Source organism: Carassius auratus, chromosome 31 (assembly GCF_003368295.1).
Source record: "Carassius auratus strain Wakin chromosome 31, ASM336829v1, whole genome shotgun sequence".
NCBI lineage: Eukaryota > Metazoa > Chordata > Actinopteri > Cypriniformes > Cyprinidae > Carassius > Carassius auratus.
The window spans coordinates 23,293,483-23,316,474 of NC_039273.1; the positions used below are offsets into that span (position 1 = coordinate 23,293,483).

Genomic DNA, 22,992 nt, shown 5'->3' on the forward strand with positions numbered 1-22,992 from the left:
GTCACTTAATGCTTATGCTTAATGATTGATCATTAATGATATCATATGATTGATTAAATTAATTTTGTGGTGCAATGAACCTTAACATTGGAAACTCGCATGCAAACAGTCATGCAAAAGGATGTTTAAGGTAGCTATTGCTAGCTTTGCTTTTACTTGATTCTCTACTTGAAAGTAACAACATGGAAACCTCAAAAGAATGGTCTCATATGTATTTAGAGGGGGTTTAGAGGTTAACGAAAGCTGGATGAATAATTGCAAGCTGTATACATGTCTTTCTTTCTATACACAGACAGATATAATTTCTATATAAATTCATGTGTGTACACCAAGCATTCAAATATCTCATATTAGTCGATCACTATTTAACATATTAATCCAACACTTGTCATTCTTTTTTATTTCATTAAGAAATGAAGAGCAACTTCAGAAACAGAAAAAAAGCATGCTTCTACAATGAATGTTTTATTTTTTCCTTTACAAAACTCACTGTCATCTAGAAATCGTTACAGTATACAAGAGTAAAACAAGAGGAGAAACATTTGCAGTTGAACTCCTGGTTGTCAACAGCCAGTCCAATAATAGAAGTGATAATATAGCAATAATAATGATAACTGCAGTAAAAGTAATTAGATCATGGATGATAAAGCTTTAAACCAACTCAAATCACACTTTCTCTCTCTTCTTTATATCAAACCAACATTAACACTGATTTCCCTCAGATCTTCATACGAATACAAGGGATATGAGACTTTTATAACTGGATATGATTCATAGCAGAGTAAAATACAAAACAACAACAAAAAAAGGGTTACATAGCATTTTATTTCAACCGCCTTCAGCCACTTTTGCCTTCATATTAGTGTTTCTTTATTACTGATATGTGACATACTTTCTTGGATGTTTTCTAATTAGTGTCTAAGGCACTTTAAGAAACACGTCATTAAATGCTAAAAGAGGAACAGGTTATGCGTTCCCTTCATCCTCTTAATACTAGTGTTCAAAGCATCCCATCCACAGCTATAACTCCCAGTCTTTCAGAGTTACGAGGATTCAGTCGAGTGCCTGTGAGTTAACGTGTTCCTTATTTCCAGTTGCTTTCAGCGCTGATGTAGCAATCTCTCATCGACGTCTGGACCAGTTCCAATAACCTTGCTTTGGTGGCTGCTTCACTTGTAGTGAATCTGATAGAGCAGCTGGATTTGAGAAGTACCATCATACTGTCACATACATGGGGGAAAATCCTAAAGAGATTACATATGTAAAGTCTTGATGCTTTAACTTGATGTGCATTTGCATCCAGAATACTTCATATTTCCAGTTGAAGTGGCCATTATGGCTTTCTCACAATGTGCAGTTAAAGGCGATTCGCAATTACATCCAAATTCCTAAAACGCAAACCGTCTACGTCAGTGAAATCTCCCAAATAAGAACAAACAAGCCTCGAGTTAAATGAAGATAAACACCGTCACCCACCGGATTCCTCGTGTTTTACTATTTAATGTGTTTAAATGTTATTGAGATGCTGAAGCGAGCAGCTTTTTCACAGTTTTTTCTTTTCTGGTCCGTTTCAGATCCGGTCCAGTGCCACAGGACTTTTTTTTCTTTTAGTGTTGGCTTGTAGCGAACAAGCAGCACATGCATCTCTATTGACCCAAAATCAGCAGACCGTTCATTTGGAGATCTGAACTGTTCAACTAAGATCCAATCAGTCACATTTGCTTAGCTAGATGATGGTTTTACATCATGAAAACTTTCATTGCGCGCTCTTATGAATGAGCATATTCATGTACACAAAGCAAAGTTTGACATTTGAAATGCACTTCTATAGTGTTCTGTCGTGAGCGTGGTATTTTGTAGGCTACAGGTGCAGGAAACACTAATTGGCATGTGTATGCTCGGTCTTGAAGAATAAGGCAGAGTTGATGCTCCCTTGGTAGGGAGGGGATAGAAATGGAGGTTTGAGAGTAGCTTATGTCTTAACGTGTGTGTGTAATGTGGAAGTGTTAGTGTACTTGTGTGTTTACGTCGCTCACAGGTCCTCTTTCTGTACCGTGGACCACACATAGCTAAAGGAGAAGGATGAGGTGCTGGAGAGGGGGAAGCAGTGGGGCTGGGTGACCACAGGAGGGCGATGTGCTCTACTCCGCTTGAGCCGCCGGGTTCTCGTTCAGGTCGCTGGCCTTGCTGTCTCCATCATCATCAGAAAGTTCCCCTTCCGTCTGCAGCTGCCTGCGGCCAGACCGGCTCGAGGAGAAGCTAACAGGACCTCCTCGCCTGCAGGACAGAGTGAACAAGCCATTAGAGCGCATTAGCCAGCGCTCTAGAATTCATTATCTTTTATTCTTACATTTTTAGCTTTCTTTTTAATTTTAGTAATTTTGTTAAATAGTTTTTTTTTTTTTTTGTGTAATACTTATTTTTAGCACAATTTTTATTCCAGTTTATAAATTGTCGGTGCTTTGGTCATTTTTGTTCATTTAAAAAAAATATCTCTGTTTATCATTTATTTTAATTTGCTTTAGTAATCTTATGTATGCTTGTCATTTTTTAATATTTTTATTTAGCATTCATTTATTTTTATTTGAGCTTTTTTATAGTTTTATATAACGCATTAATTTTTATTTTCACTGGAGACAACTGATGGACCTGAAAGAAATGAGGTTCGACTCCGATCTTGCAACATTTCTTTTGGATTGGTAAGTTAGATGCTGTTAGTATTTCGCTAGAAGTTTGTTTTATATGTTTGTGTATTTGTTTTCGGGAAGTTATAACATAGAAATGTATCGAAGGCTGTTCGATAAACGTGCTAATGTTAGCGGTGGCTAACCGTAGCTGCGTTTGATAATTAGCTAGCTATAACTTAACCTTACCCATTTTATTATATAGGGCTGTGCATGTCTTTACTTTTTAAGAAGCAACTGGGCAGGATTTGTTGTGAAAACCTGGCAACCCTGATCTGAACGCACATGCTGGAGATATACTTCTAATTACAGGAGCGTCTTTACTGATGAGAGGTGCATGAAAATCGCATTCGATTTTTTGCACAGCCCTATTATTATATCATAACTAACCTGCTCTGTCTAGTCAGTTGGTCTCCGTGTCCTCTCTGCTTCGTGGTTTTCTGTGCGTGAAAAAATGGATGTGTGGCGTGAAAGCGTGTGAAAAGAGTCAATTGCGTGTGTCTCACGGTGAATGCTTCAGAGTTGGCACATTAGTTCTCAAGCAGAATAAAGGACAGGTTGATTATTGCTGTTTAGCGTTTGTATTAATCTATGATGTGTCCCTGTTTGCGTACAGGGACATAAAAAATAAATTAAAAGTGATACGTGGACCAAGGTGTCTGAGATTGTTCATTTTAAGTAAAGGATCCTAATATTTCGTCCACAACAATATTTAATGAGGTTAACTTATAACTCCTTGTGGTTAGTCTGCATGAGATCAACAAGCTTGTATGCTTTGCGGTCGCTTTAAATACAAAATAAGCATTCGTCTGAGCGCTCACAAATCTTTCTGCAGCGTCGTGAGCAGAGCGGCAAGAGCGATTTTTGACGCTCTAGACGCCGGCGGTGTGAACGCACAGTTAGGCTTCGGCTATGGCTGTAGTGTTGTTGTGAAAGTAGGGGCGGAGCATAGAGAATATGCCGTTTCTCGTTTGTTACTCTAGAGTAGAGCAATTCACTTTATTGAGGCATACTGCCCCCATCTGTTATGGAATGTGGAGTATGACTTGATTTTTTTTGCCAAACATTACAGATGGCACCTTTAATTCACTTCATTTTTATTTTTTGTAATTTTAGTACTTAAATTAAAATTATAAAATGTAATAAATAGATAGATAGATAGATAGATAGATAGATAGATTTCCCATCTATTGTTTATATTTGAATTTCAGCCTTCGATTTCTCAAAAAGATTTTTAATAGCTTTAGGTTTTGTAAACAATAACAACACTGACACAACCAACACTGTAAATTTGTTTTTACAACATTTAGTTTTGGCTGTGAATATCAGCACCATGATGCTGCTCATCTGACCACCTGACATGACATGAATGCACAAATAAACAGACGTACAGATACAAGGATCTAAAGTACCTGAGGCGGTTTTTGAGAGTGTTGACCTCTCGGCTCAGACCCTCACTAGCTTCGGTGGCATCATCCAGCTCTCTCTGCAGCTTCCTGCGGGAGGCGTTCGCTCGAGTCGCCTCTTCCTCAGCTTCCTCCAGCTGCCTCTTCAACTGCTTCATACGGGAGTTTGCCTTCTCCAGCTAAAGAAAGTTCAGACAGAAATGCTGAGTCTTTCATTTCTATATTGCCTCCACTATAAATGATAGAAACAACTTTCTGAATTTAGCTCTGAGAGCCAAGTGGGCTATAAAGCAATACTTCTCATCTGACTAAGGTATAACTTGTAATAATTAAGCAGCATATCAACATATTAGAATGATTTCTGAAGGATCATGTGACACTGAAGACTGGAGTAATGATGCTGAAAATGTAGTTTTGCCATCACAGAAATAAATTATGTTTTAAAATATATTCAAATAATACTTTGCTATTTAAAACTGCAACATTGTTTCACAATATTTCTGGTCAGATAAATGCTGCCTTGTGACAAGTTTATCCACAAAAGCAGTCCAGTACCTTGGTAACAAAGTTGTGGGAAAAACTCAAGGAAATGCTGTAAAACCAGCAAATCAGTCTGAAGTGGGGAACTTAAGGGTTTGCCAATTTATACACATCAGAGGTTTAAAAGAAAATGTTGTCTGAAGCTTGGAAAGTGGAAAGTCTGTTTAAGTTATTCTGTATTTATTCAGCATGAGCAGCTGGGGACCTAGTACACTTTGAGGACACCGATCAAGATTTGGGCTTCATTCACCTGCTCTTTGTACTGGTCTGCATGGCGCCGCTCATCCTCCACTTGCATGAACACCTCCTTGAGTTTCTTCTCTGTGCGGCGCACAATCTTATTGGCTGCAGCTCTCTCCCTGTTGAGCGCACAGATCATACATCATTGCCAAAAGACGAGTTAGTGCCAATGGTTTTTGTTCGATTTATGATGTGAAGTTAAATGGTTTCTCTTCACTGTTGCATACTTTGCTTCCTGTTCAAGCTGCTCCTCTAGCTGGATAATCTTAGCCTCCAGGGCGGCGATAGAGGCCTTGAACTTTGATTTGACGGATCCCTCAAGTTCCTGCAGTTTGGTCTTCAAATCTTTGTTCTGCCGCTCAAGCTGCTGACGGGCGTTCTCGCTCTTTTGGGCGGCACTGCGCTCCCCCACCAGCTCTGTGTTCAGGGTATCCACCTGAAATACAGACACAACAGCTGCTACTAAAGACCTGATGTGTCAAATGTAGCAGAGAATACTTAAGTTTAGCTTCCTCAACAGCGCACCTGCAGGGTTGTTTTGCGGAAGCGGTCGTTCAGGAGCTCCATGTTGCTCTGTTCCTCCTCTAGCTCTTCCTCCAGCTGGGCGATACGAGCCTCCAGTCGCCTCTTCTCATCCAAGAGGGCTGCCCTGCAGGAAAAGAAACATTAAGCATAAAGCTTGTTTTTGAACAAACAATTAACAGGAGCTGAATATGTCAGGATGAAATGGAAATAGTGGTGTTTGGAAATTGAAACTGTGACGTATTTCTGAGTGAAACTGCTGAGCTTTTGTTTCATTTTGAACTTATAGTTAGCACTATTGGTTCTCATTCAATAATCTCTATGACTTGAAGTCAAGTCGCTCGCTGACTTCAAGAGGTTTGCAGCACAATGACTCACTTTCCAGAGGCACTGTTGGAAATCTCATCTGCCAGCTCGTCTCTTTCCTGTTCAGCGTGGCGTCGGGCTCTCTCTGAAGATGCCAGGTCCTAAAAAACAATCACAACCAAACCATAAACTAAGCTTCGCCCGCTTAACTAAGCCGATTTAAAACTGTGTGGAAAAACAAGCAACAGATTCTTCAGAAAAGCTTTTTTTAAACGTGTATTCAGGCTTGCAGTGTCGGCTCACCTCCTGCAACTGCAGGATCTCAGCTTCTAGACCCTTGAGCTTCTTCTCGTTCTCCTTAGACTGAGCAAAGATCTCATCACGAGAAGAGCGCGCCTCCTCCAGCTCCCTCTGGTAGTCCTTCATCTGGGCCTGGATAAAAACAAAGAGATGTTGTCATCTGTCCTTCTCACATTTTCTCATGTCTCTGCACTGACTGTGACCTAAAATATTAAATCACAGTAATGCAGTCAACGATGTAGACATCTGTGTCACTACTAAAAGTTTCTCTTTTTTTTTTTAAGGAGCTTTTGAGGAGAAACAGACTATGCTAACAGTAAATGTGTCGTTTCTTGCATCATCATTAATGTGTCATCACATTTGTGCATGAACAAAAGCATTCTGGAAAAGTCTACCTGGAGTTTGCGTAGCTGTTTAATGGCTTCATCACGGGCCTTGTTTGCAGCCTCGATCTGAGCTTCCACATCTTTAAGGTCCATCTCCAGTTTCTTCTTGGCAGCTACAGCAAGAGCTCTCTGCTTCCTTTCATCTTCAAGCTCCGCCTCCATCTCACGCACCTGAAGGAACAGGAATCATGGATAAAAAAACTATATCAGATATCAATAGTAAAAACTATTGCAGACGGTCAAATTTGTTACTTCTTAAAGCTTTAACCATTAATTGCAAAATACACACACACACACGTCTGGTCAGCTATCCTTGTGGGGACTCTCCATAGGTGTAATGGTTTTTATACTGTACAGACCGTATCTTCTATCGCCCTACACCAAACCTACCCCTAAACCTAACCCTCACAGGAAACTTTCTGCATTTTTAGATTTGCAAGAAACTTCATTCTGTGTAATTTATTAGCTTGTTTACCCGTGGGGACCTCAATTTAGGTCCCCACCGTGACACGAGTCCCCATGAGTCTGTGTGTATTCAGGTTTAAGTCCCCACCAGAATAGAAAAACAAGTACACACACACACACACACACGGCCCTCTACAGACACCTTGGCAATTGAATCGCCATTGACTAGTAAATTGTTTTTGTTTACTCGCCAGACCACTCTCAGAGAGTGAGTGCTTTCATTCAACGCGTCTCTCACCGTGTTCCTCCATGTGCTTCTCATGCCACTTCTTCGTTACCCAGGCGGTGTGTTTGGGATCATTGTCATGCTGAAAGACAAAGCCATGTTTCATCTTCATGGCCCTTGCTGATGGAAGGTTTCCACTCAAAATCTCACGATACATGGCAACATTCATCCTTTCCTTTACAAGGATCAGTCGTCCAGGTCCCTTTGCAGAAAAACAGCCCCAAAGCATGATGTTTCCACCCTCATGCTTCACAGTAGGTATGGTGTTCTTTGGATGCAACTCAGCATTCTTTCTCCTCCAAACACGACAATTTTGGTTTCATCTGACCATATGACCTTGTCCAAATGCTCTCTAGCAAACTTCAGACATGTACTGGCTTAAGCAGAGGGACACGTCTGGCACTGCAGGATTTGAGTCCCTGGCGGCGTAGTGTGTTACTGATGGTAGCCTTTGTCACTTTGGTCCCAGCTCTCTGAGGGTCATTCACTAGGTCCCTCTGTGTGGTTCTGAGATTTTTGCTCACCGTTCTTGTGGTCATTTTGACCCCATAGGGTGAGATCTTGTGTGGAGCCCCAGATCGAGGGAGATTATCATTGGTCTTGTATGTCTTCCATTTCCTAATCATTGCTCCCACTGTTGATTTCTTCACACCACGCTGCTTAATTATTGTAGATTCAGTGTTCCCAGCCTGGTGCAGGTCTACAATTTTGTTTCTGGTGTCCTTTGACAGCTCTTTGCTCTCGGCCATAGTGGAGTTTGGAGTGTGACTGTTTGAGGTTGAGGACAGGTGTCTTTTATACTGATAACAAGTGGAGGACAGAGGAGCCTCTTAAAGAACTTGTTACCGGTCTGTGAGAGCCAGAAATCTTGCTTGTTTGTAGGTGACCAAATACTTATTTTCCACCAGAATTTGCAAATAAATTCATTAAAAATCCTACAATGTGATTTTCTGGATTTTTTTTTTTTACATTTTGTCTCTCATAGTTGAAGTGTGCCTATGATGAAAGTTACAGGCCCCTCTCATCTTTTTAAATTTGAGAACTTGCACAATTGGTGGCTGACTAAATACTTCTTTTCCCCACTGTATATCTGTGCTAAACTTATACTAAGTCTCAAACTCAAATACTGGAGTAAAATCTATCTATCTATCTATCTATCTATCTATCTATCTATCTATCTATCTATCTATCTATCTATCTCTATCTATATATATATATATATGGATTGTAATCCTCAAAAAAGATACATTTCACCCACCTGTTTGACCAGTGCCCTCTTCTTCTCCTCATTCTGCTCATCTCTGGCCTGCAGGTCTCGGTCAAACTGGGCCTTCATGGCCTGCATGTTGACCTCCAGACGCAGCTTGGCATCCTCTGTGGCCTGGAGCTCGTCCTCCAGCTCCTCTAGCTGAGTGCGCATCTCCTCCACCTGCTGCTCCAGAGTGCGCTTGGATTTCTCCAGCTCATGCACCTACAGATTACAGCACATCACAAATACAGTGAGACAGTGTCAGAACCAGTCGCAATGTGTTCGAGCACTAAATGATAAATCTAGGATCAGGACTTCTCTAGATTGCTGAGGAAGATTTAAATTTTCGTACATTCCAGATAACTTTTAACACTACATTTTCATGACACTTCTAGATCTGGAAATCACAATTTTAAATGATTCCAGTCTTCTGACCAAATTAGCATCTTATTAGATTTTTTGCTTCTGTTTGCCATGGCACTCTGAGTAGATCCAAAATCTTGCTCCAGATGCTGCATATTACACATGCATATGTTCTAACTGGCAGGTTTTGTCGCTTTGCTAAGTATTTTGCTGTCGGTGATGATGGGCAAATTCTGACACCTGAAACTTGTTGCGTCACACTTAGTTATCACATGCTATAGGGTGTCAGCACATTATGAGGTCTCAAAACAAAAACAGCCAACAAAATCTGCTGTTTACAGAACACCACAGGTTCTTTAAACATCTTGATGATGAATTTAAACATTACCACTCATGTAACATAACAGTACAATTGTTGGGTAAAATAATGACTTACATTCTTGCCTACGTCATCCTTGGAACTCATCAGATCCTCCATCTCGGCTCGGAGTTGCTTGTTGAGTCTCTCAAATTCCTCTTTAGCCTCCAGAGCTTCATCCAGGGCTCGAGCCATAGCCAGAGCTTTGGTATCTTTCTCTCTCGCCTCGGCCTCTGCGCGGTCCCTCTCCTCAGCGTAACGTGCAGAGATGATTTTCTCCTCCGCCAGCATCTGACATACACATCAACAAAATTACGAATTTAAATGATCAATTTAAATGACATTTTTCAGTAGAATTTAAAGATAATTTAAATATATATAAATATAATATATTAAAATATATATATATTAAATATATATATATATATATATATATATATATATATATATATATATATATATATATATATATATATATATATAAAACTGTACATATTCTCATCTTAACACAAATTAAGACATTTTAAATGAAACCTGAGAGATTTTGGTCTATCCAATCATAGTACATTGCAATAAAACTCTGAATTTAGTGTCAAGTTGTCAATGAAATAGATTTTAAAGAGAATATCTCAGATTTCATTACAAATATCTTCAACCGGGGGAAACGACATTTGGTTTCGGAATGTGGGTGAGTAAAAGATGACAGAAATTACATTTTTGGCTGAAATGTTGTTTAACCAAAACAATTGATACCTGGTCAAACTTCTTCTGTTTCTTCTCCAGGTTTGAGACGATCTGTCTCTGGTGGTCTAGGTCCACCATAAGGTCATCAAGCTCCTGCTGCAGTCTGTTCTTGGTTTTCTCCAGCTTGTCATAAGCGATGGCCTTTTCCTCCAGCTTCTGACTGGTCCCCTCCATGTCCTTCTGCAGCTTCCTCTTAACCTCCTCCAGACCTTCAAGGGCTCCCACATCATCCTCCAGCTTCTTCTTGGTCTCCACCAGCTATCCAATAAAGGATTAAAGAATAGTGCCTTCACTTTTAAAAGTTTAAATTAGGGTTGGGCTGATAGACACTACGATGTTGAGCTGCCATCTTGACCCCCCCCCCTCTTTTGAATGCACGATCGCTTTCAAGATTCATGATCGCACATATTTTATTTATACTATGAAGCAGCAGTACTTACCACATTTGTTAAATCATTTAAAATTTGTTTCAGCACGTCATAAATAGAACGTAGTAACAGTTTACTGTCAGGGATTTGTGGTATTTCATGCCGTGCCACATCCAGTGTAGAAATAAACACTGACTGAGTTCTATTTACTGATCTATATATAATGAATCTCTATTATAGATTTTGAACTCGTTATACACATCCAGTGTGGACATGGTTAGGAATCGTTAGTTATTTTCCATAATAAGGATTCATGCCACGGGGACACCCCCTAACTCCAAACACCTTACCCCCCCCATCAACCCCCCCCCCCCCGATGTCATCGTCCATCACGATGTTTCACTGTAGACATCATCCAATGCCAAATTTGTAGACGTCGCCCAACCCTAGTTTAAATAGAAAACAGTACATCTGACTTCCTTTCTGAACCGAAGTTTAAAAAATTACATTTTTACATAACCCACGTTTTGTCCTCAAACAAGACAGACTTCTGAGGTAAGTAAAACATTATTATGTGCTAGATGATGATATAAACTGACCTGCCATGTTCCTTCATTAATAAAAATATAGTGATTGGGTGTACCTGGGCTTGTAGTGTTGCCAGTTGTTTCTCCAGGTTCCTCCGTGCCTCCTCTTCCTCTTCCTGCTGCTCCAGAAGGCTGTTCTTCTCCTCGTCCAGTTGACGGATACGGCTGCTCAGGTTCAGCTTCTGACGAGTCTCCTCTTGAAGCAGCTCCTACAGCCACAATATTAAACAAGCATGACTCGATTACGTCCCACACCTTTTCTAAGTCTATCTGTTGTTTTTATTTTAATTAAATCTAGCTACAAAATGTTGAACTTCTATGTCACTGCTTCAACCATTTTTCCAGTGCACACATTACCTGAGTGTCCTGAAGCTGACTCTCTAGGCTGGAGGCATCTTTGGCCAGCTTAATTCCCTTCTTCTCAGCATCTTCCAACAGAGCAGAAACATTTTCCAGTTCTGCCTGCAAATGACCAAAAAAATAAAAAAATAAGAATAATTTATTTGCTGTTGGGTGATATTTCACAAGAACCCTAGATGCTGATCTATTTAAGGTTTCTGTAACACTGTGACCCTCGGTCCCCTGCTGGTTTGTGTTCACACAATGGTTTTTGGTTCCAAACCACAGTACGTTTGCGTAATCAGAGCTGTTTACCGATGATGCTAGATAACGACTATGCAGAACAGAAGATGGCGGATGAATTGCTCGCCTCATTTTTGTACTTTTGGGATTTTGAAAGTTTAATTTGGTTTCCAAACGCCAATACAGAACACCACCTATTTGATACAAATGCAAAGGTTTAAAAGAACACAGGAATCACATTAGATACAAGTCCTCTGTGCTTGCAGAGGGTCAGTCACACTCAGGAAAGTGAGTGAGTAAACACAAATACAGTTAGACCAATTCACACGTCATCAATAATGACTCATTTCCTAAATTTAGTATAATTGTGTTCACACCAGAAGTGAATCGTACCAGTTCACATTAACCGTACCTCAGATCATCCTTTTTAGGAAAACTCTAGTATGGTTTGTTACTGTTCACCAGAGATCAGAAAACAGCGTTCACATTATTCATTCCATGTAGTAAAATAAGTTTGTTTTAAAATCGTGTCAGTAACAGTTAAAAAAACCAACAGATAAAATAACTCCATGTTTGCTGTGCTTGTTTGAAGGGCTGCACAATGTTGTGATTATATTTCAATATCACTATAAAATAATATATGAAACTGGTTATTATATAATAATAATAATAATAATAATAATTCAATAGTACATATGCTAATATTTATTTCATTATTGCAATTTGCAATTTATTTAATAATTTGATAATCACATTTTGATAAAAGCCATAGTGATGATTTGGGTTTTATTTTGATTATACTTTCAGTCTGCAAAAAAGTAATGAAACAACAGTTATCTATTGTATGTGAGGGAGGAGGAAGTAACAGCACTCACTTGTAGTTTGTGGGAACGGTCTGAAAGTTCTCCTTTAACCTTCTCTCCCTCGCTGAAGCGGGCCATGAACTCCTGCAGCTGAGCCTCCAGTTTCTTTCTCTTGTGCTCAGATTCAGACTTGGCTTGCTGCAAAGTCTTCACCTCATTGGCCAGCTCCTTATTATCACTCTCTAGAGTCTGTTTGTTTTTCTCTAGATTTGACTTCACCTAATGTTGACAGACAGACAGTATGAGGGAGCCAGATTTTGCCTGAACTGTATCAACAGGAGACCATACCATATTCAATCACTGAACGAGCAAATGAATTCCAAACACATCACTCTGACAGCAGACGACTGGCAGCGTTCCAGTCCAGAACTGAAAGCATTCATCTTTATCTCTGTGGCTTACTCTCTTGGCCTGTTCTAGCTGCTCCGAGATCTCCTCCAGAGATGTGCCGTGCCTCTGTCTCATCTCCTGGACCTGAGACTCATGGTTTCTAACCTCTTCATCGATGGCCTTCTTCAGTTCTGCCACCTCCTGCTCACGTTTGGTCCTTTATTAGCAGAAGACACATTTTTAGGTAACAAACATTTGAGGAGAACGGTTCAGAGAAAACAGAAAGGGTCAGATTCTAATTAACTGATTTCCATAGCATGGAAAAAAATACTACAGAAGTCAATGGCTACCGTCAAATATTTGTTTACCAACATTCTTTTAAAGATTTGAAACAAATGAATGGTGATGAAATGACAGAATGTCATTAAAGACTAGTTCAGATTAGTGGTGATGGATTTAGTTGCTGATGCAGACTCTTGTACCTCAGCTCCTGCTGGGCGGCAGTGGTGTCCAGTGTGTCTTCCAGCTCAGTCTTCAGAGCCTCCAGTTCCTCACTCAGATCTCTCTTGAGTTTCTCAGCTTTGTTTCTAGCAGCTTTCTCAGACTCCAGATCCTCCTGGAGCTCAGCTAGCTGGGCCTGCAGCTCGCGCACTTGCTTCAGTGCGTTATTCTTCTGAACGATCTCCTCATCCCCTCTGTGGAACAACAAATACAAGCAAAGATTAGAAGCAAAACAATGCATGCTAAATTAAAGGAGTTATATTATACACTTTTTTTCTCTTTCAGATACTGATGAATTAAATAACCCTGTTTAAAATCCAGACAATTTTTGCTACTCTACTTTTCAGACTTCTATATGTAAATAACCTCTGTTATGACTGGTTAATTGTTTTTCAGAAGTGAAGTAATTAACAAGCTAAGCAGCTCATTAATGAATTGATATATAAATGGATAGAAATATATGAACTGATAACATGTAACAGTAAACAGTCTAATAAAAGATTTCTATTTAAAATAATAAAATAATCACTTCTTTTAAATAGTAATAATATTTAAAAACATTTTCACTGTATGATTAAAATAAATAAAATTAAATGAAATAAATGATTCCAAAACTCAGTGACTTCTTTAAATGACAGGGGTATTATATATATATATATATACACACACACATATTCTCTGGCCACTTTATTATGTACCCCTTGCTAGAACCGTGTTGGACCCCCTTTTGCCTTGTGTGGTCTTCTGCTGCTGTAAATCATCTGCTTCAGGGTTCGACGTGTTGTGCGTTCAGAGATGGTTTTCTGCATACCTTGGTTGTAACAAGTGAATAATTGAGTTTCTGTTGCCTTTCTATCATCTCTAACCATTCTCCTCTGACCTCTGACATCAACAAGGCATTTTCGTCCACACAACTGTCATTCACTGTCAGTCATCTTCTCTTTTTCGGACCATTCTCTGTAAATCCCAGTAGATCAGCAGCTTTTGAAATACTCAGACCAGCCCGTCTGGCACCAACAACCATTCCACGCTCAAAGTCACTTAAATCCCCTTTCTTCCCCATTCTGAAGCTCGGTTTCAACTACAGCAAGTCATCTTCACCACATCTAGATTCCTAAATGCATTGAGTTGCTGCCATGTGATTAGCTGATTGACAAATGGTGTTACCAAGCAATCGAAGAGGTGTACCTAATAAAGTGGCTGGTGAGTGTGTGTGTGTTGGTATATATATGTGTGTTTAAGCATGTCAGTATGCTTGTGGTGTGATGTCGCAACATCAATGTGATACCAATTTACTAAAGTATTTCAGGACTGCACAATGTTAACAAATACAAAGGTCAAGAATAAAAACTTTCCATGACTAATATACATGACGGCAACATAACTCAGCCTACCATAAGTTACTGTTTAGACATGGTCAGTTAGACAACAGTCTAACTATTTGGGCCCCAAGTGGATTTTTTCTGGCGTGAGTAGCCAACTTTTTCTTATTCTTATTCTGTGTTCCTGAATGAACAGATCTTCACCTGGCCAGTACAGCCTGCAGCTCCTCTTCTTTCTTGGCCAGTTGGATCTTGAGTTCCTCAATCTGGGCCTGCAGCTCAGCTATCTGGTCCTGTAGGTCTGTGGTCTCAGCATCCAGCTTTCTTTTGGCTTTCTCAAGCTCCTGCCTAGTTTTCTCCTCTTTCTTCAGACGCTCTGAGGATAAAACACACACATAACCGCGTAAGACTCACTATTTTACATTCACTTTAATAAAATGATCCATATTCAACATTCCTCACCTTCCAGATCTACCATCATAATTTCTTGCTTGTTTTTGACTTTCCCAAGGTTCTTGGCCTTCTCTTCTTCCTCTGTCAGCTGGGAGGTCATCTCACTGACACGGTCCTCCAGGAGCTTTTTCTCCTGAGGGATTGGGAGGAAAGGAAGCGCTCAGTTTGCCCCTGCAAAGTTCTTCTCAAAGCATCCTTATCACAAAGACCCTGGGCTGCAGTTTGATTAGACGGTTTGACATCTGCACTGACCTTTAGGAATTTGGAGTTCTGGTCCTCCAACAGAAGAATGTCTTCCTCCATCTTTTTTATCTTGGCTTCGGCAGTCACCTTCTCCAACTGAAGCTTCTGTCGGGCAGCCTCTTCTTCATCTAGTTGTTCCTCTAGGTCCTGAAGACACACACACACACACACACACACACACACACACACACACACACTCTTGTAGTTTCTGTACAGCAACAGTGTAGGACTTTGTGAGCCTTTTTAGCTAAGTACTTACTGAATTCAATATTCCAACCTAGAACTTTTAGATACAGATTTACTCTATTTTAAGTTTACAGGATTATATTTCCCCAGTGAAGTCCTCACTTGTATGTGCGACTGCATTTTCTTCTTCTCGTTCTGCAAAGATTGGTTCCTCTCCTCTTCCTCCTCCACACGGGACTCCAGGTCATGAAGAATCTCCTCCAGCTCTTGTTTTTTAGCCACCAGTCGAGCCCTCATCTCTTCAGCTTCAGCAAACAATTCTGTCTCGGCCTGCAGCTGCTCCGCCAAGATGTTCTTCTCCTCCAAGAGCTGAAACAAACATCCAACCAGATCTTTTCTCTGTTTCTACAACATTTGTCAATTTGGTTTACAGAGTCGCTATGATTTCATAAAAAACTTCCTAAGATCATGGAGATTCCACTACATTGAATAAAGCCACAAGAGACCACCTTGAGTGTCAATCAGATATGAAACAATGTCTTTAATGTGGTTCATTCTGTCGTATATCAGGTCAAAAAAATATCATAACATAACACTTAAATAACAGTGTGATTTTCAAGAGACAGAACTAACCTGTTGGTGTTTCTGCTCCATTTCCACCAGGTCGTTCTCTACTTTCACCTGCTTCTCCTTCACTTTAATAAGCTCCTCATCCTTGGCCTGCATTTCTTCCTCCTGACGGGTCACCTGGAGGAGGGGTTTCACCTGCAGACACACATGTAATGCACATCTCAAATTAAAACTAATACTGCAAATGAGTTGATTAAGATTCAATTTCTCTTGCATACGCACAGATTTCTTTTGGATAAGCACACAAAAGCTGCTCAAATCCTTAAAACAGTTATGTAAACTGACTCTTCTAAAAACCAACCAAGAGACCGACCTTGGTGAAGAGTCTCCACCACTGCCAGTGGCGTAGTTTCAGGTAGGCGGCGCAGTTTCTCTGGAGGACTTTCAAAGCACTTAGCTGCTGCTGTTTTTTAGCAAAGGCTCTGAGAACCACAACCAGAGAACAGCAGCAGTTCACCAACAATATCTCATAAGAATACATTTCATTCCTACAGTACAAACATTAAGAGCTGCATATTACTGCTACCCCTTTTAGACCAGATTTAGATCAGCCTTTTGTATTTGGACTCACTTGCGAGCCAGGTATCCTCGACAGACCGACTGAAAGTAGATGATGATATCTGTTATTTTCAGGTCTCTCTCCTCCTCCAGGTGTGCCAAGACCCCAGTGCGGAAGAAGATCTTACTCTGCCCGATCCGGAAGAGGTTTGCGTCAAGCTCCAAGGCTCGAATCTACAGATCAGATAGTTAGTTGATACTTAGCATTTAGCAGATGCAAAACTTCTGATGCTGGTTTTTCTATAATGGATATCAGTAAAAAAAAAAAAAAAAATGAAACTATAGAATAAACATAAAAATAATGACATCATTAAAGTGCACCTTTAATTGTATATTTTTTATTTAATTCAATTATGAAAAATATATAAAGTAATTTTATTATTGGAATAAAGCTTTTTGGAGGAATGCATAATTTCGGCCAATTATTGATGAAGCTTATTTTTCTTAAAGTTACATTTGGATAAACTAATTTTAATTCTGAAAAGAAAATATTTTAAATGTAGTGCAAGAAAAATTTAATGATAAAATGATTGAAATAAATGTTTAAAACGATTAAACTACCGTTCGAATGTTTAGGTCAGTAAATCTCTCATGCTTATCAGTTCTGCTTTTATTCGATAGAAAGAATAAAGTAAAAGTAGTGATATTGTGAAACATTATTACAATTTAAGACAATTCTTTTCTCATTTTTTTCCGGATGTTTTTTCAGTATCACATGATTCTTCAGGTATTATTCTAATAGGCTGATTTTGTGTGTAAGATTTTTCTTTTTTAAATATTATCAATGTTAATAATATTGTAGATTTTTTCGGGACTTTATTTACAGGATTATTTGATCAAATAAACGTGTTCTTGCTGAATAAAAGCAAACTTTTGAACAGTAGAGCTTGTTTTTATGAAGCATTTCATAATACACTGGTATTTTAACTATTTTGATTGAATCATATTTTGGTCCTCTGCATGAAACTTGATGAATAAAGTACTGGTCAACCTCATCTGTTAGTCATCTTAAGAAATCTTACCATTCTCTCACAAGCCTGTTTGCCGTCCATAAAACCTTTGGGGATTGCATTAGGCGTGAGGATCTCGTATCTGAGAGGAAAACAGATAGAACAGTCTTATCACTGATAAAATATACCACGCATCTAAAATGAGATTCCTGAAACGCACCTCTGTCTGAACTCCTGGAAGACAATACGGTTAGGGAACCCCTGCCTGCAGATCCGGATCCCTTCTAGAACTCCATTACACCTCAGCTGTTCCAGAACCAGATGGGGCTCCAGTTTACCAGCCTAACAGAGAAGAACACAATGACAATGAGGTGCATAGTGTATATACATCTATATGTATATGTATATACATTAATCTCTTTTATCTAGGGACAAATGTCACTTACTCTTTTCTCGTGATTGGGGATGATACAGCGGACGAAGTTGGGGTTGGTGTTTCTGAGTGTGGCCATGAGTTTTGTGAGGGACTCTTTATAGAGCTGACCCACAGTGCGGAACATGCCCTTCTTGGTCTTATATGTAGCCCCAAAAGCAGTCTCATTCATCCCTGCCACCTGGTCCAAACCAACAATACGGTCCACTACCATGAAGAGTGAGAAAAAGAACAAAAAGATACCAACCGGTTAGATTGATTATCAAAGTATTTACAGATACAGTTAAAAAAAAAATCAAACTAAAAGAGTGACAGGGCACAGCCAAATCATGTGAAGATGGAAGAGGGATATCTACAACTAAAGCTCTAATTTAACCACACCAAGCAGAAGGTCAAAATACGCTGTGTATTTTTTGTATTCTTACAAAGACCATTTAAAAAATAACGTCCTTTAATTCTTTCAGTCCTTTAATAGTTGCATCCTACACAAAAAATATAAAATAACTTTTAGGAAGTAGTACAGTGTATTTTGACTCAATGTCACAAGATCAGACAGCCAATTCAAGAGCCAATGGCCCCTACTACGCCAGCGGGACCAGTGCTAGGCAAATGGAGACATGAAACAGATGAAGAGTGCCAAGAATAAGACTACAACTATAAACAAGCTCAAGCTGCAAAAGAAAGAAAATGGAAGGGTGAACCTCAAAACCTGTCAAGATCATGTCCAGGACATATTTCAGCAACTGTTAATTCTGCAGGATTCAGTCAGTTCTTTCAGTGAAAGATTCATCAGACAGATTTAAAGCAGTAATTTGTTACTGAACTCCTCTCGAACGTTTAATTTTCACCTGCTTGTGAATCAGACTACACTGATCACGCTGTATTAATCTTTGCATGTAGCCCATATTTACAACTCTAGGAGAACCTGATTTATTTTTTGCCGAGAAGTAATTTTAGCAATGGCAGTGTAGTAAAGAGTGCTTTTTAAGTTCTTATTTCATTCTATTTACAAAAGAATTTAAAAAGATATTTTGCTTTCATAATGGCCTTGAGAAGGTGTTTCCACCAAGTAAATGTTTCCACCTCAATTCTCATTAATAAAATGCAGAACAACACAATTCAGAATGTTAGTGTAATACAAAAAAAAGTTTGTTGTAAAGTACTGATACAGTACATTGTGTAAATATTTGTTGTAGTATGATTAATAAAACAAATCATAGTTTTGCAGCTATTTTTACACTACAACATAAATGAGATTCAAACCAGAATCAACAACAAAAATACATTCTAAATAAAAACTGATAATTAGAACTGAGGTCTTTTTTCTTTTTTTCTTTTTGAAATGTGACCCAGACATGTACATTAAGTTCTATCTCTCCAAGTAATGTTACTTAAAATGTTTCCTTTCAGCCACTGATTAAATCAATGTTAATAAATCTGCTAAGCAATAAACAAGATACCAGAAAAAAATTCAATAACAGTGCAATAAGACAAAACAAGTCAAATTGAAATCACTCAACACACAAGTAATCAGAAACTACATTAAGAGTTCAGATGCAAAAGCCTCATAGTGCCATCTGAAATTTTCATCTAAAATTAGTAGGGGTGTAACGATACGCGTATTCGTATTGAACCGTTCGGTACGACGCTTTCGGTTCGGTACGCGGTACGCATTATGTACCGAACGGTTCGTTGGAGTAATTAATTATATTTGAAAAAAAAAAAAAAGAGAGAGAAAGAAATATAATGATATGCGTTCAACAAGGTAGCCCAATAACCCAAACAACGTAACAGGCAACGCCCCTGACACTCCCGAAGAAGAAAAAAACACCATCTTATATGTTTATGTTAGGCTACTCAGCAGGCGCTCGCTCACTCAATACGCGCTGAAGGCTCGTTGCAAAATAGCCAATGCGTTTAACAGACTAGAAATGAGAAGATCCCCCAATAACCAACAGGTCTGGTGTTTGGGTGCACTTTGGATTCCCTTTAAGCTATAATGGTGATGGCAAGAGAGTGGTGGATAAAAAAACAACGGTATGTCGCATCTGCAACATGACAGGGTACACCAGCGGGATTACAAAAAAAAAAAAAAAAAAAAACCCAGCGGGAATATCTGGGATATATGCGTCAGTACTATCTGGGAAAAGACGAAAAAAAGGAGAAACATGCACGCAGCAAACTATCCCTGCAGCATTTAGACACTATAGCTTACAGGGAATCCAACCCAAACACCAGACCTGTTGGTTATTTTAGGATCTTATATTTCTGGTCTGTTAAATGCATTAGACATTTTGCAACGAGCCTTCAGCGCGTGCTGAGTGAGCGAGCGCCTTAGGGGCCGTTCACATATCGTGCCTAAAAACGCATGGAAAACGCTAAGCGCGTCTTTCTCCTGAGGCGTCTGTCTTTGCTAAGCAACAATGACGTGCTCTCTCCATGAGACGCGGAAATTTCAGCGAAGGATAAATGGATTTGCAGCTCTAAAAATCGCTTGCAGTAGCTCTGCTAATGAATTTATTTCAAAATTGCAATCCATATACAACTGTGATCAGCTGTTCCTTCATCTTGGCTGAGCTCTCAACGTTGTTACGGGAAAGGATGAAGCTGATTGGTTGGTTCTTGTCACATGACCCGCGGTGCGCTTGCGGCATTCTGAAAAGTTGAGATGTTTTTACATTTTGCTGTATCTAAAACGTATCGAACCGAACTGAACCGAACCGTGACATCAGTGTATCGTATCGAACCGAACCGTGAATTTTGTGAACCGTTACACCCCTAAAAATTAGCATTTTTATCAGGCTCCTATATTTATTTTAATTTATTTAACTTTAATTGCATAGAAAAGGACCTATACATTGGCAAGTGTAAACTAAACTAAACATAGGGGCCTGATAAAACTAAATTTCAGATGCCATTTAGAGGCTTTTGCATCTGAACTTTTTACATATTCATTTTGATTATTTGGGGGATGGTAAAGTTTAACTACTGGTGCTAGATTTGCAATTCTCGATCTCGCAGAGTTCCTGTAAATGTAATTCTTAAAAACCACTTCCAAGTAATGTTCTGTTCATATTGTGGCTCCTGACGTGACTTCCGTTACCTCCGTGGAGAATTTACTGAGCTGTCAGTGTTGACTGGCACAGGCTGAGCCAGTCATTTGGATTCCAGTGAAACAAGACGTGTATTGTTCCATGTTCCCTGCCGGAGACACTACAGAATTCCTCCACCCCTCACCCAAACTCCATCTCCCTCACACGGCCTATCAAATCACCATCTGACACTCAAAACAAACAAGTTGTCTGACCGCAAGAGCCAAGGGCATAAGCCCCCGTACCACACATAGCGCTCTGTCTGCTGAAAACTAGGCTGTGTTTGACGCAATCTCATGATAACCAGGTCAGGTCATATTTCACTGTGAAATTAAATAGTAATAATAATAATAATAATAAAAAGGAAGTAATATTTAGCATCGACTCCATTTTAGGACAATTTTTTTAATAAAAATTAAGCAGATTTTCACCCACAATTGTCATTATAATAATTAGGGCTGCACAATGTGTCGTTTAAGCATCGATATCGCGATGTACGAATCCACGATAGTCACATCGCAGGATGTGCGATGCAGGCTGCCGTAGTTGATCCGTTATTCATTAACTGTACGGGCCAGCTGCTCACCGGCCCTTGACGAATGTGATTCGCGGATTAATTACTAGGGGTGCTCCGATCACGATCGGCCGATCGTTATGCGCATCTCGTCAGTAAAGCCGGTTTTCTAATCAGCGGTTAATTCCATCAGGTGCGTGATTTCTCATTGAGCAGCTGTTACTACACAGAGCCGTTGTTAATAGAGAAGATGCGCAAATCACGTTAATTTTCAGCGTTTTTTGGCGCATCTTCTCAGTTAACAACGGCTCTGTGTAGTAACAGCTGCTCTATGTGAAATCACGCACCTGATGGAATTAAACGCTGATTAGAGAAACGGCTTTACTGACGAGATGCGCATTAACGATCGGCCGATCGTGATCGGAGCACCCCTATTAATTACACAGCTTAACCATCATAGAGTGAAAGTTTATCATTTGCATGTGTTTTTAAGTCCTGTCAGTTTAACAGGGCAGAGAGAGAGAGAGAGAGAGAGAGTGTGAGTGAGAAAGAGAGAAAGAGCAGGAGAGAGAGAGAGAGAACGCGCGCGCGAGAGAGAGAGAGAGAGAGACAGAGGGAGAGAGAGAGAGAGAGAGCACGAGCCCTGGCCGCACGATCACAGTCTTCAAACAATCTTGCTCTCTCTCCCTCGTGCATATTAATCAATTGACACGATGGTGTCGATGTTTAAATCATTTAAAATGAGAATGTAAGTGTGCTCATCCCATTTTTGTTTGTAAGAAAAAATTTGATTAGATTCGCATCGCAATATATATTGCAGAAAAATAAAATATCGCAATTTAATTTTTTACCAATATCATGCAGCCCTAGTGAAAATGTTTTGTAAATAACCATTTAAAAACTAAAATTATTTATTACTTTAAGACAGCCTCAAGACAATAGTGCTTCCACCGACTTGAGTACAAGTCCCAATTATCATAGAATTTGATTTTGTGATGAAATATGAACCAGACATGTTCTTGACAAGTTCTGTGAATCAAATAGGTGTAATAATGATTTGACACTTTTACAATTTTTTTAAACTATGAAATAACAATGAGAATATTTAGGGGTGTGAAGTTATCAAAATTGCTGAAAGGCGCTCAAAAGAACAAGCAGGGCCCTAATCCTTGTAGCCAGCCTAGAGTTACCCAGAGTGTCAGTGCTCTGTATTAAGTCACTATGCACATGCGGTCCTTTTTCATGCAATCTTCATTCATGGTCAGTTTGGGCCTCCTAATGAATCAGCCAAGTCAAGCTTCCGTCCGAATGGATCCAGCTAACTCTAAAGTTAGCCAGCTAGAGGGACCAGGGCCCAGGTCTACAAGCCATGGGAGTGTTTGAAAGTACACAATGCGCTGGTAAGCAGAGACCTACAGCATCGTATACCTTCACCTGGCGATTCATGGAGACTAGAGACATCATAAAAAGATGCTCTTTGGATATTCTGAATCTCTATGGTCGAGAGACAGAGAAAAGGGGCAAAGGGGGGATCAACAAGAAAATAAGCCAAATAAAATAGTAGTAGTAGAATACAGCTAGCACATAAAAG

The 22,992-nt window shown here is 39.5% G+C and overlaps 1 protein-coding gene across 4 annotated transcripts in view; it reads right to left on the reverse strand.

The window, feature by feature from the left end:
* Positions 1-446: 446 nt before the first annotated feature.
* Positions 447-22,992, reverse strand: part of LOC113050911 (myosin-10-like) — a 64,000-nt gene continuing 41,454 nt past the window's right edge. For 3 of the 4 annotated variants that reach the window (XM_026214365.1, XM_026214364.1, XM_026214362.1), the window contains 26 exons: positions 17,809-18,002; positions 17,583-17,704; positions 17,435-17,504; positions 16,426-16,586; positions 16,168-16,276; positions 15,858-15,989; positions 15,387-15,593; positions 15,048-15,185; positions 14,805-14,928; positions 14,547-14,718; positions 13,002-13,214; positions 12,592-12,736; positions 12,202-12,408; positions 11,102-11,206; positions 10,801-10,953; positions 9,799-10,047; positions 9,124-9,336; positions 8,334-8,546; positions 6,394-6,555; positions 6,002-6,130; positions 5,771-5,859; positions 5,396-5,519; positions 5,098-5,306; positions 4,881-4,989; positions 4,097-4,269; positions 2,142-2,277 (listed from right to left, as the gene is read on the reverse strand). In XM_026214365.1, coding sequence (XP_026070150.1) covers positions 2,142-2,277; positions 4,097-4,269; positions 4,881-4,989; positions 5,098-5,306; positions 5,396-5,519; positions 5,771-5,859; positions 6,002-6,130; positions 6,394-6,555; positions 8,334-8,546; positions 9,124-9,336; positions 9,799-10,047; positions 10,801-10,953; positions 11,102-11,206; positions 12,202-12,408; positions 12,592-12,736; positions 13,002-13,214; positions 14,547-14,718; positions 14,805-14,928; positions 15,048-15,185; positions 15,387-15,593; positions 15,858-15,989; positions 16,168-16,276; positions 16,426-16,586; positions 17,435-17,504; positions 17,583-17,704; positions 17,809-18,002 — 4,058 coding nt within the window. Of the gene's footprint in view, positions 2,278-4,096; positions 4,270-4,880; positions 4,990-5,097; positions 5,307-5,395; positions 5,520-5,770; positions 5,860-6,001; positions 6,131-6,393; positions 6,556-8,333; positions 8,547-9,123; positions 9,337-9,798; positions 10,048-10,800; positions 10,954-11,101; positions 11,207-12,201; positions 12,409-12,591; positions 12,737-13,001; positions 13,215-14,546; positions 14,719-14,804; positions 14,929-15,047; positions 15,186-15,386; positions 15,594-15,857; positions 15,990-16,167; positions 16,277-16,425; positions 16,587-17,434; positions 17,505-17,582; positions 17,705-17,808; positions 18,003-22,992 lie in introns of all 4 variants that reach the window. The other variant, XM_026214363.1, reaches the window with a different exon arrangement.